The sequence below is a fragment of the Nicotiana attenuata genome, unplaced genomic scaffold, assembly GCF_001879085.1.
Source record: "Nicotiana attenuata strain UT unplaced genomic scaffold, NIATTr2, whole genome shotgun sequence".
Classification (NCBI taxonomy): domain Eukaryota; kingdom Viridiplantae; phylum Streptophyta; class Magnoliopsida; order Solanales; family Solanaceae; genus Nicotiana; species Nicotiana attenuata.
The window spans coordinates 291,301-304,812 of record NW_017670479.1 but is presented as its reverse complement, the minus strand read 5'-3'; the positions used below and the strand labels follow the sequence as shown (position 1 = coordinate 304,812).

Genomic DNA, 13,512 nt, shown 5'->3' with positions numbered 1-13,512 from the left:
TAATCCGTTGGACCAAATGAAGGAAACGAAAATAAGTACTCAGGATTAGGGGGAGAAACATTAGAAGCCTTTATTGATAATATTGGTTTGGTCTGCCTCTCCATGAAGAGGTTGAGAGCCTTACAATGGTGTTCCTCTTGCCCATAATTTGGGTATCGTTGTCTCTTTTTTCTCTCTCAATAGTGGTGAACAAGAAGCCACCCTTTCTAGGGTTTCCTCTCTTGGTATTTATAGCCGTGAGCTTCGTGAGCTGGCAATAAGTGGCCGTGACCACGTTGGGATTTCGCCTTCACGGTGGCGGATAGGCCATGGCCTTGCTGATCGAATCATATGCGGGTTGAATATCGTTAATTCTGAGTGGTCGTGCCACTAATTAATCATGAATTAGCTTAAGACGGAATTGGTTTCGTTAATTATCGTGGGGTCGGATTCTGACCCATACAAATGTAAAAGTTATCCTAGTATTAGCTAATACCCCAAACCAATCATGGGATAAAGTTAATCCCAAATTTTATCGCGAGATTATTATTCTTATCACATGTACCAAATAATCCCTGAAGGGCTTTAGTTAGTGGTAAGAGCTCAACACGTGATGTATGAGTTAGACACACGTCACGATTTCAAACCTTGCCACAAACAAATTTTGATATTCAAATGAATATATAAGGGTAAATAGACGAACACGTTATTCAACGAAAATAGAATCATATGCCACTGATCCTCGAGAAATACTGGATTATAAACAAAACATGAAATCAAGACACGATACAATTCGCAAGAGGACGATGTACTTTGGCAAGTACTACTGAAGTAAAGAGTAAAATGGTAATGACAACACCACAAATATTTGTAACCTTTTTTAGCACTGTAGTTGATCAGTACAGGCAATACTAAAATTACAGTCACAGGCGCCAAAAATTTGGTCACCCCACTGGCCCGCCCACTTTTCTCAATTTAACATCGTTCAAATTATACAGATCCTCACGCTCCTCAGATTTTTTTTTTGTTTTTTTGTTTTTAAATTAACTCCACACAATTTTAATTCATTTTATTTTCCCCTATTTTAAAATACTACAGTAGTGGAGTTTTTTTCTTTTTTTGCTTAATGCTTATTTCATTAAATTAAAAAATAATAATAACGGGCATCGCTTTCTGTGTCTGTCCCAACGAAAATAAAACCCTAATTTTCCCTTCTCTCTCCTTTCTTTCTCTCTCCAATTTTGGTACTCGGTGCGGTGTTCTCTCTCAGTAAAATGGCAACGGCGGGCGAAGGCACGGCGGCGGCGGCGGCATACGAAGGAGGAGGAGCCGGAGGAAAGTTTAGGAAAAGGCCGTTACGTCGGAACCAGAATAATACTCCGTACGATCGTCCACCGACGGCACTTCGAAACTCTAGTTGGCTTACTAAGCTCGTGGTGGACCCCGCATCAAAGCTCATAACTTCCGGTGCTCAACGCTTCTTTTCCTCAATATTCCAAAAGCGCCTCCCCCCTTCCCCCACGCCATTACCTCCACCTCCTCCAGGTTTTTACTCTCCCTGTGTAATTTTTTTTAAAAACATTTTCTACCGTATATTGATTTATGTAATTGCGTGATTTATCAATTAATGTGATTATTGGTCTCATTTAGTGGAAAATATTGGATAGTTTGGAGGATTTACAAGAGTTATTTTGCTAGGCGGTAGTTATAGTACTATTGGTCTCATGTAGTGGGAAAGATCGGATATTTATGAGGATTTTGAAGAGTTAGTTTGATTTTTGTTGGAGGAAGAAAGGATGAGTTTTTTCATGATGATTGGATCTGAGTGTATGTTGGTTGTTCAATGATTAATTGATGTTTGAAAATAATTGTCTTTCGTTGTTTGTAGCTGCAAATTTTGGGTTCCTTAGGGATATAGTTAGAGATTTAGAGCTTCCAATTGGTAGTATTGCTTTGTCTAACTATGAAACTTGAGAATCTGATAGTTGTGTTCATTGTGGTATGCAGCAGAACAGTTGATTACTGATTTGTGCTGCTGCTTCAGCTTGTATAGTTAAGTGGATGGAGTTTTTACCATGTTTGATATCGTTATGATGTTCGACTTTAATATATGATTGTTTCTGCTTGCTACTCGAGCTTATATAGTTGTGAGGATGGAGCTTTTATTTTACCTTGTTTGTAATTGTTATGGGGTTCTAATGAAATAGACAGTTTTTAGGTCTTTCTACTTGAGCTTTTATAGTCACTGAGACTGAGGATAGAGTTCTTACCATGTTCGAGATCGTTATGGGGTTTGACTTTAGTATGAAATTCTTTTGATTTTACACTACTTTTAAGGTTTTATAGAATTAGTTGAGAAAGCACTGGAAGCGACGGCGAGCTGTACATTTTTACAGATGTGGATTGAACTATTTTCATAGAATTGGCTGCTTGTGGCTGAACTAGAGAATCCTTTTGACCTTGTTGAGTCAACTTAGGTGTTACTTTCTCCTTCGTCCATCTGATCATTGTTGTCAGCCAGAAACCCACTGGCTATTCAGCTGTTTGAAGTGGCGATAGTTTTTGTTGGGATGATACCTTTGTTTGAGACCAAACTAGATTGGAATTAAGATGTAGTTTATGGATTGATATTATTAAACTGAAGTAATTTTTTGAATGGTGTACTAGTAGCATTCTCTTAGCATTCTGCTTTCAACAATGACTTCATTTGAGACATGATTTCATTTTGGTATAAAACAGGACCAAGCCAAGAATCAAAGGATCTGCGTCAGGAGTCAAGTCCCAATGTAAGTTTATTATTCTTGAATTTTGTTCTCAAAGCTATATGGTTCCTTTATAATTGATTATGTGATTATATGTCTTCCAAGACATTACAGCTTGTGTATTCTTTTTTTTCCTGCTATAATCATAATCTATTAAGAAATGTATGTTTCACTCAAAATTTATGATGAAAGCTGATAACACCCCCATGCTATTCTTGTGGGAGCATTGTGCTGATGTACTAATTTTTGATTATGTGGATCATCTGTTTCCTAATTGGCAACTTTTGTATTCCTTCCGTGCTGACTGTCATCCTTTCTTTTAGTGACCATGTGTCCAAAAGAGCTCCATAATTTGTCCATTAAGTAGTTTTATTGAAGTCATCGCTTTCTTTCTCAAACCAATGCAAAGCAAGGAGTTATTGCTTCCAGGTTGAAGTCACGCCCCTTGGAGAAATCTGTGCTCCGAACAATTATGTGCAAAGTGATAAAACGAAAAATGTGGATGGTCTTTGGATCTCAATCTGGAGGAGTTGGAACAATATCAGTATAACTGTATATCTGATGCTGAAATTAGCTATTTTAGTTACAATTTGAGTAATATAGCACTAAGTTCATATATGTTTGGTACTATTAATTTTTCGTATATTATGCGCTTCACTTCTGACTTTTCACCTCAAGCCCCATGAACTTTGTCACACCTCTGGGCGCTTTGCTTTTGAGAACACTGCTAGTAAGAAATGTATGCTCTACCTTAGATGTATCTATGGTCAATGCTGATAAAAGTGTCCCCTTCTGGGGAACATTTCTTCCTCTCCGTGAAGGAGTATACTGGAGCACTAGTGGTGGCAGGACAAGGAGATGACCATGCTGCATGCAGCTCGGCGGACGGCACATTCTCAGAGCTTGAGCAGCTGTTGAAACAGAAGACATTTACCAGGTAAGATTTGTGATAATTGACTGTGTCAACCTAAAAAAGAACTTTATGATAGCCCCTTTCCAGAAATTTTGGTAACTAGTCGTTGTAGAAGCATCTGTTTTTCTTTTGATGAAGTAACATAAAATCTTCTTCTTCCAGCCTCTAGTGGTGCTGGGCCTCTGCATTACAAAATAACAAAAATCAGTATTACTGCACATTTATTGAACTACTAATTCTATCATTTGATCTGTCTCATGTACATCAGCCTCATTTTTCATTGCTTCACTGCTTTGACCGACAAAATGATGGATTTAAAAACACTGATAAGTACTGATTTACCTCCCAATGACAAGTATTGTCTTTCCAATTTGCCAATTTCCTTTCACATTTACCTATAACCCTTTCAGCTTTGAAGCTAGTGGCATGCCCAGGTATTATTCCTACCTTGCATCCTGATATATCTTCCAGTCTTAGTATGTTGTATGCTTCATTGACCAGGAATCGGTGACTTTTTGTAAGTTCATGTAAAGGCTAGTTATCCCTTAAAAAACCAGCAGAATTAACCTAACTAAAGGTTTTCCTTTTCTTTCTGTTTGACACGAGGGTGTCGTCTGCATATAATTCTGACGTATGTACGATTCTCCTTGCCGTATAATTACTGTCATTAGATATTGTTTAGTGGAATTTTCAGTTGCTCGATTGCAAGGTGGATATTTACTAACATGAAGTGCTGTGTGTGCAGAACTGAGATTAATCGCTTGACAGAACTTTTGCGCTCAAAAGCTGCAGACGTGCCTATGGGAGATGAGGAGAAAAGAGCCGAGGCCATTCTATCTAGACGTGCATTGGATTCTTCGAGCAGCTTGATGGAAGGAAATAGGTCTGTGAAGGTTACATCCGGTGAAGTTGTCGCAACTCCTGTCACGAATTCCAGGGTTAAATCCTATTCTCTAGTGTGTTCTTTTCTGACTTTTCTCTGGATACTCAATCTGTTGACTTTGCCAGAATCGAATAGATTCTTGGTAGCCTGACATATTTATGGTTCATGTTTCCAGATTCTTGAAGATGATATTGCATCCCCTGCTGAGCTTGCAAAAGCTTACATGGGGAGTAGGTCATCAAAGGTGTCGCCGTCAATGCTGAGCACGCGTAGTCAAGCTGTGAGAGAAGATACACCTCTGCTAAGAAATGTACAGTATGTCCAAAAATCACCTCTTCCATCAGCAACAACTAGGACTGCTGGTCTTCTCTGCGTTCGAGAAAATGGGTTTACCACTCCAAGATCTCATGGCAGATCTGCTATATACAGCATGGCTCGTACGCCATACTCTAGAGTTCGTCAAACTGAGGTTCAGAAGGTTTGTTTGTTTTCTTCTTACTTCGATCTTGGAAATCGTTTTATGTGTGACTGAACTTTTTTGTTTTAAAATTGGTCTACTACCAGGCTACCAGCTTGACAAATTATGTCAATGGTGGGTGTTCATCATCTAGGTCAGTGTCGGAGCACGATGTACTTTTTGGTTCTAAACAGGTATTTATTTACAGATTACTATGTTGTTGTTCTGAACTCCTATGCATTGTGTACCTGGGTTATCATCAAATGAGCTTATTCTTTTCACTTCTTTTCCTTATTTGCTTATTTATTTTGTAATTTTTCACTCTTTCAGGCCCTTAAACGAAGAAGCTATGTTCTGGATGATGATCTTGGATCTGTTGGTCCCATGCGTAGGATTAGGCAGAAACCTAATCTTCTATCTTTTGGAGTTTCACGTCCCAGTGCTGGAGTTGCTTCAGCCAGCAACCTGCATCCGGAGGTATCAAAAGTTGTTGGAGATGTCCAAGATAATAAAACCACGCCTACAAGGCATATTGCCGTTCCTCCAAAGTCTAGTGAGACTGCTGCAAAGATATTGGAGCATCTCGAAAAGATGACCCCAAAGGGAAAATCATCAGAATCCAAATTAGCTGCAGGGAAAGAGAATAAACTGACACCGAACATGCTTCATGGACGAGCTCTTAGAAGCTTGGAGGATTTGGATTCACCCAAGCTGCTGCAGAGCGCACGCGATAGCTATAAGCTGGAGAACTGGTCTAAAATATTTCCTCCCAATCCCCGTGAAGCGAAGCAAGGGGAAATTGAACAAAATGGGCGTAGTTCTGCTAGCGAGTCAGCTGCTAAAGGGAAAAACGACACAATCTTTTCATTTAAAGATACTCAACCCACTGTTGAAACCAATTCCATGGTAAACCAGTCTGCAACTCAACCTCCTCCCAAGAAACGAGCTTTTAAGATGAGTGCACACGAGGTGCGCATCTTTTTTCTCACTGCATGTAGATTCTTTGACTTTAACAAGTTTTAAATTGGCATTGGATAGTGCTTTTTTGCTGACAACTTCATATTGTACTTATTTTTGGAAAATAATCTTCTGTGTATGAATGGTTATTTTTCTATAGATAAAGTTCCCTCCCGTTGTAGAGATCCATGTGATCATTTTGTTAGTTATTTAATTCTGCTCTATAATCATTACCACCACTATTCTGGTATTAGCATTTATGTAGGTGGGATATATTATTTGCTTGTTTCTTGTGTGACTTTAGCTGCTTCACTGGCCATTATGAATTCAATTTGCGGACTGCTTTGCAATTTTGTTCTTATCTGTTTATGCCTTTACGGTTCTTTTGAGGTTCAGGTCTTCACTGGCCATTGTCATTTAGATGGTAGATATTACTTTTTATCATGTCTGTTGTGGTGCATTCTACAGGATTCTTTTGAGCTAGAAGAGGACATACACTCTAATGGGCCTTCATCTCAATTAGCTGAAGGGAGAGGGAAGCTGGAAATATCTGCTGCGGACCAGAAGCCATTATGTGCTGCTGAACCCACGAGCAAACCTGCTGCTTTGCTGGAAGTAAGGACTCCTTCTGGTGTTTTAGGCAAAAACTCTGATACAGAGACTCCTGATAGTGGTGCCACCGCTGTCAAGAACACCATTTTCCTGCCTAGTGCAGGTTCCCAATCACTAGCAACGGCGTCTAACAAGGAGACAAATGTTGACAAGGTTCCACCATTTGTATTTTCGTCATCAACCCAAATCACTGTGTCAAAGCCAGGAAGCTCGAGCGGGTTAGTTCCTGCTATAATATACTCCTAAATATGATCAACAATATTCTAACCATTTTATCATCTGATGCTTTTATTTATTTGTTCTGATAATAGTGTTTGTAGCTATCTGGTCCCTTCTGTTGCAAATATCTTGCTGCGACAACCTTATTTCTAGTGATATCCTAGTTGTACTTCTCAATATATATGGGTCTGGAACGCTTGTTTCCTTGAGATGCATTTCCTCGCTGTTGTTTGCACTTGATTCGGAGCCCGTTCATCTAAGCTGCCAAAAACTACTTATTTTGAAAATTACTTTTGTTTAAAAGTACTTCTCGAAAAAGTACTTTTGAAGATTAGTAGTTTGTGCTTGGCTAATTCGTTTGAGAAGTACCTTTTGTGATAGTTGGCAAATTGTGCTTGGGCAATCTTTCCAAAAAGTACTTTTGAGTGCCAAATTACTATAAAAAATCGTAAAGGTTTAGTTTAAAATTAGCATTATTTAATAAAGAATTTTGCATCCATGAGTGTGGTCTAGCAGTTGCTGAAGTTTGTGCGGAGAGAAGATGATGACAGGTTTCAGAATGTTTTACTAGTTAGCTGTTAGGGGGTAGTTGGAAAAACAGTCCATTCTTGTGTGTTTTGTGCACCCTTTTTTATACTGCCTGAAAGTGCATCTGAAATTTGTTGAAATGTCTGCAGTGTATCCAATCTAGCGTCCAGCCCAACTGGTGCTCGGCCTAATCCTTTTCAGCTGGATAACTCACAGAAGGCTGTGGACAGCAATGGAAAATTAGAAGCATCATCATCTGGTCCATCAAGTTCAATATCAGCAAGTGGTATTTTCTCATTAGGTGCTCCATCCAGCACTTCAAGTTTAAGTAATGGACTATTTGCTCCTAGTCCTGCTATCTCAACCACCTCTGCCTTGTTGTCAGGTAATTTTACAAATGGTATTTCTACTAGTAGCTCAAATATTTTGTCCCCTTTGACGAGCATTGTGAGTATGATTGCTGCCACAACAGGCAGCTCTACTGCTTCCGCGAGCAGTCTCTTTGGTTCCAGTGCAGCATCCTCAGTTTCGAAGGAACCTCCTATTGGTTTCTTTGGAGTTCCTTCAGAAACAGTTTCAGCACCATCAACAACTTCCACCGCAGAAACTACAGACGTGAACGCCAAATCCGAGACTGGAACTACTTTTGGCAACTTGAAGAGTTCACCTTTTGTGGTTGCGTCTTTTGCAGCTACAGGCTCTGGAAATAGTATCTCTGGTTTTAGTTCATCAGTAATGTCAGCGGTTACTACAGGTAGTACACAGTCTCAGGGTTCTGTTTTTAGTACAGGAGGTGAATCACTTGTTAGTGCACAGACTTCTGTTGCTGGATCTGGCACTTCTGTCGTCTCTGGGAGCAAGCCTGCTCATTTCGGTTCATCTGCTTCATCACCATCCATAGCAAACTTTCCCGTGTTTGGTTCTGCGCCTGGTACTACTGGCCAAGTTTCTGCTTCACCTTCGAAAAACGACCTAGTTGGCACCAGCAGTGCTGCTTCTGGAATATTTAATTTTGGTGCTAGTTCGTCAGCTTCCAGTGCAGCAGGCAGGTTAACTGGGTCTATAAATGGCACGGCCCCGTTGGCATTTGCATTTAGTGCCAGTTCTGCAGCTCCTGCTTCGGAAACCAGTGTACCTGCCACCTCCAGCAGCGCTACTCCTGGGACATTCAATTTTGGTGGTAGTTCTTCAGCTTCCTCTACAAATGCTGTTAACATCTCCAGCAGTACTACCCCCAATATATTTAATTTTGGTGGTAGTTCTTCAACTTCCCCTACAAATGCTGTCAACACCTCCACTAGTGCTACTCCTGGAATCTTCAATTTTGGTGCTAATTCTTCATCTTCCTTGACAAATGCCGGTAGCACAGTCAATGCTAGCCCATTCACCTTCGGTGCCACTTCGGCCTCTTCACAAGCCTCTAGCACTGCTGGAAATTTTGGATCCAGTTTGCAGCCCCAAAAATCTCCTGGCTTCACTTCCCCATTTAGTTCTTCTGCTCTCTCTGGATTTACATTTGGAGCATCTTCATCTTCTTTTGCCACTCCAAGCACTTCTCCGATGGTCTTTGGAGCGACACCCAGCGCCGCAAGTGGTTCTGCTTTTCTATTTGGTTCAGCTTCTTCCACAAATTCATCTTCTCAGCCCATGTTTGGGAATTCTGCTTCAGCTTTTGCTGCGTCCCCCGGAAACAATGATAACATGGAAGACAGCATGGCTGAGGATCTTATGCAGGCTCCTGCACCGGCAGTTTCCTTTGGTCAACCTTCTGTCTCGCCCTCTCCAGGTGGCTTTGTATTTGGTTCAACACCTAGTACATTCCAGTTTGGAGGAGGCCAACAGAGTCAGACTGCACCTCAGAATTCTTTTCCATTTGCAGCATCAAGCAGTCTAGTTCAGGCTGCTTCTCAGAATTCTTCTCCATTTGTAGCATCAAGCAGTCAAGAATTTGGTGGTGGTGGGAGCTTCTCGTTGGGTAGCAGTGGCCCTGACAAATCAGGCCGGAAGTTTGTGAAAATTAATAAAAACAAACACAGAAGGAAATGAGAACACCAGGCAAAGATAAATTGATTCATTGGTAGATATCGAGTGGCAGGAGACAGACTAATCATTTGATTACAGCGCAGCAATCAAATGTCACAATTTTGTTTACAGTTTTTAGAAGTCAAGAATGATTGTATTTGTATGAGTAGGGGGGCCATGAAGGGTCTTGGTTCGCCAAATTGTTTAGTCAACTTTGCTTTCTGTACTACATGTATAATAGGAGTAAGTGGTAGTGCTTCTAAATATATCTTTCCATGGATCTGCTGGTAAATTGATCAACAGAAACTTCCCTCTTTTGTCTTAAAGAGTATAGGAATCTTCTCTGCAAATGGCTATATCCTGTATCTGCGCGAAGTCAGTAGCATCTGTTTTAGCTCATGATGTTGTGTGTATATCTATTAACTACCAGACGACAGCTAGTATTATGCAGAAAGATATAGAGGTATTTGATACGTCGGAAAATGTTTTCTATAATGAAGTATTTTAGTGTTTGCTTACATTAAGATCTGGATAATTTTTCACCAAGTATATGTTTTCCACCAACTGGATGAAAGTGATTTCCCCTAATCTATGAATTGTAGTCATCTTCGTTACAGATTCCAGCTCTTTTCCGTATCAGTTGCTTCATTAACATATAAATAATACTGTCAACCTAAATTGCTGAAGGACTACCAAAATACGATCGTTATACCCTTACACTTCGTACAGTTATAACACTTGATCTACTTTTACCCTCAACTAAACACTAGAAGATAATCCAAAATTGGTATTGCAAAATAAACTATTTTCCAGAGTCCGTCGTTATGGAAATCGTTTTCCTCCAACCATTAATTATCATTAAGTGATAAATTTAAATGTAAAAGATCTACTGTTATTTTTGTTCTAACATCCTGTACTGGAGAGTTGTCTTTGTCAAAACCATCCTCAAAGAGTCAACATCATCATCAATTCAAATGAGATTGAAAGGATTTTTTGGCAACAAACACTGCGTGATACCTATGGTGTTGGAAGGTAGCGAGTACCTAGTGAGGATTTAAACTCGAGTCCGAAACCTAAATAATGGTATTTTAGACTCAAAATATCTTTATACAGCTAAAAAAAAAAAGTTACCTTTCTAACTAAAACGCAGTATTATACTGCGTTTTAATTTAACGGAATGTTAGCCGTTAAAGGAAAACGTAGAATAATACTGCGTTTTAGGAAAGCGCAGTATTATACTGCGTTTTCCTATTAAATTATAAAGTCTCCTTCTTCCTCACGACAGAAACCAGAAGGTTTCTTTAAAAAATACCCCACCCTTTCCAGCCGGTCCCCCCCCCCTCGATTTTAAAAAAAATCGATTGGGACCCACCCGTCACACAAAAAGTGAAGAGTGTAGGTCCCACATACAAACCAAGTCTTCGATTGTTGTGGTTTCCTTGTTTTGGGGCTCACAATTTTAATTATCCGACATTTCTAAAAACATAAATCGAGGTATTCCGATTTTGTGTTTATGTCGGAAACTCGTATAATTATGCATATTTGTTTTCTTGAATGTGTTTCCACGTTGCTTGTGTTTTGTTTGCGATTAAATTTGTATGTTATTTTTATCCGGATTAAATTTTTTAGTGTTTAAAAAAATAGTTAAAGTTGAGAAATAATTTTTATTGTTAATAAAAATGTTCATAAATTTCTTACTGTTTTATAGTAATTTCGTGAATGTTATGTTCATATGTTTTGTTGTTTTTATTTTCTTTAGATTATTTATTTATTTGCTTAAAGAATAGTGACCTTTTAGCGTAGTTAAAATATAGAGCCTTATAGCGTAGTAAAATATAGAGCCTTTTTAGCGTAGTAAAATATAGAGACTATAGCGTAGTAAAATATAGAGCCTTTTATCGTAGTAAAATATAGAGCCTTTTAGCGTAGAGTCTCTGTTAGTTTAAGTATCTACTAACTACAAACTCTATTCCAATTGCACTTTACAAAAAAATTAATTATTTAATTTATAAAACCAAACACACAGAACTAACATATTAATATATGTTGTCCAAATTAAATATCGAGCCTTGGAAACCCATTAGATATTTACTCTGTCCAATTAAATAATTAAATATTTAATTTATAAAACTAACAAAATTAAAAATATTGAAATTGACACACATAAGAATTCAGGATAGCTTGGTGCTACTGGGCCTCAAATATCGAGCATGGAACCCATAGATATTTACTCTGTCCAATTAAATAATTAAATATTTAATTTATAAAACTAACAAAATTTTAAAAATATTGAAATTGACACACATAAGAATTCAGGATAGCTTGGTGCTACTGGGCCTCAAATATCGAGCCTGGAACCCATAGATATTTACTCTGTCCAATTAAATAATTAAATATTAATTATTATAACATCCGTTTGNTAAATAATTAAATATTTAATTTATAAAACTAACAACATTTTAAAAATATTGAAATTGACACACATAAGAATTCAGGATAGCTTGGTGCTACTAGGCCTCAAATATCGAGCCTGGAACTCATATATATTACTCCGTCCAATTAAATAATTAAATATTAGTTTTATAAAACTAACAAAATTTTACAAAAATATAAATTGACACACATAAAAATTCAGAATAACTTGGTGCTACTGGGCCTCAAATATCGGGCCTGGAACCCATAGATATATATATGCCGTCCAATTAAAAATTTAAATATTAATTATTATAACACAAACACACAATTAATATTGTTTAATTTACAGTAGACGACATGGACATGCCTGGACCAGCCTCGAATAAGATATTAGTGTTACAGGGCGATCATAGGTCCGCGTCCGTATGGAGGGACAGCTAGTGGATCAGACTCTCCGCGCCAGGAGACCGGACGACTTGTGGGACTTTTTTAGGGAGAGAGCTTTCCATCCTCGCGTAGTCGAGTGCCTCATTACTACGGGCTTCTATAGGATTTTTTAGATGGGGCGGCTGCAGCTCGACCGGTCTTTGATCACGACGTTGATAGAGCGGTGGCGATCGGAGACGCATACTTTTCACCTGCCCATTGGCGAGGCCACCATCACGCTTCAGGAGGTTCAGGTTTTATATGGGTTGCGTGCTGATGGACTGGCCGTTGCACTGCCTCAATATATGAGATCTATGACGCGTGCCCAGTATTTGTAGTTGTTGCAGCAGTTTACTGGTTTCAGGCCACAGGGTGAGGATGCAGCTAGACACGGCAGTCGCATTGCTATGACAGCTATCAGACAACATTTGGAGGTATTGAACCCCGACATCACCGGCGAGACAGATGATCCCCATATTCACCGGTACACGAGGTTGGCGCTGCTCCTTCTATTTGGGGGTGTCTTGTTCCCAAACACTTCGGGAAATCTAGTGAGTATGCAATTTCTACATCATCTTCAGCAGCTAGATGAGTTACCCCAGTACAGCTGGGGTGTTGCTGTTCTCGCTTACCTGTACAAGAGTATGTGCCGGGCTAGCATGGGCGCCTAGAGCGACATATGTGGTTTTTTGCCGCTTCTACGGGTGACAACATATACGAATACTCTGTTCATTACTTCCAATTCTATATAGTCAAAATGACTCTTAAATTTTACGTCGACCTTGTATGTTAGGTTTGGGCCTGGGAGTGGTTCCTGCCGTTGCAGCCACTTTTACCACCATTACCTCCTGGTGTAGCACCTCCGTTCCTCCCTCTAGCTACGAGGTGGGTTCTCCGGCGTGGGAACTACCGAGGCATTGATGCTCATCATAATCTCCCCCTTGTCAGGGATGTGTTGGATATGCTGGAGGCCGCACAGGTTAATAGCTACCTACACTGACTTGTAATAAATTCACATCCCTGGTGCGCATACTCACTTTTATGTTATTATTTGATAGTTCATCTGGACGCAATACAGCGACGAGTTGATAGCTGGCCTGCCCAATTATTACTCTGTCGACTGACTGATTTGGAGCACTTCTGTCCCGCTAATGTGCCTCGATGTTGTGGACCATCATGCCACAGAGCGGGTACTTTGCCAGTTTGACCGTCCGCAGTGACAGGCAATCCACGTGCAGAATTCAATAAGCCGTTGAATGACTCCGACACATTTGTAGTCAGGGCTCCCCATCGTCTTCCACCATCAGCATGCAATGTCCACATGTGAAGCTCATGTCCC

The 13,512-nt window shown here is 39.6% G+C and overlaps 1 protein-coding gene across 2 annotated transcripts; it reads left to right on the top strand.

The window, feature by feature from the left end:
• Positions 1-1,171: 1,171 nt before the first annotated feature.
• Positions 1,172-9,688, top strand: LOC109240024 (nuclear pore complex protein NUP1). 2 transcript variants are annotated; one of them, XM_019406644.1, is made up of 10 exons: positions 1,174-1,524; positions 2,719-2,765; positions 3,563-3,678; positions 4,400-4,592; positions 4,713-5,015; positions 5,102-5,188; positions 5,325-5,963; positions 6,420-6,781; positions 7,460-7,695; positions 7,783-9,688. In XM_019406644.1, exons 1-10 carry the CDS (start codon positions 1,254-1,256, stop codon positions 9,354-9,356), a joined length of 3,828 nt encoding a protein of 1,275 aa, XP_019262189.1. In that variant the 5' UTR covers positions 1,174-1,253; the 3' UTR covers positions 9,357-9,688. The 2 variants fall into 2 exon arrangements, with proteins under 2 accessions (XP_019262188.1, XP_019262189.1); XM_019406643.1 differs by having other exon boundaries at positions 1,172-1,524; positions 7,460-9,688.
• The last annotated feature ends 3,824 nt before the right edge of the window (positions 9,689-13,512 follow it).

Bases quoted from the DNA above. Each gene is read 5' to 3' on its own strand.
- LOC109240024 (XM_019406643.1), top strand. From the start codon at position 1,254: ATGGCAACGGCGGGCGAAGGCACGGCGGCGGCGGCGGCATACGAAGGA. The intron at 4,593-4,712 runs GTTAAATCCTAT...TCATGTTTCCAG, and splicing joins CTCCTGTCACGAATTCCAGG to ATTCTTGAAGATGATATTGC. The intron at 5,189-5,324 runs GTATTTATTTAC...TCACTCTTTCAG, and splicing joins TACTTTTTGGTTCTAAACAG to GCCCTTAAACGAAGAAGCTA.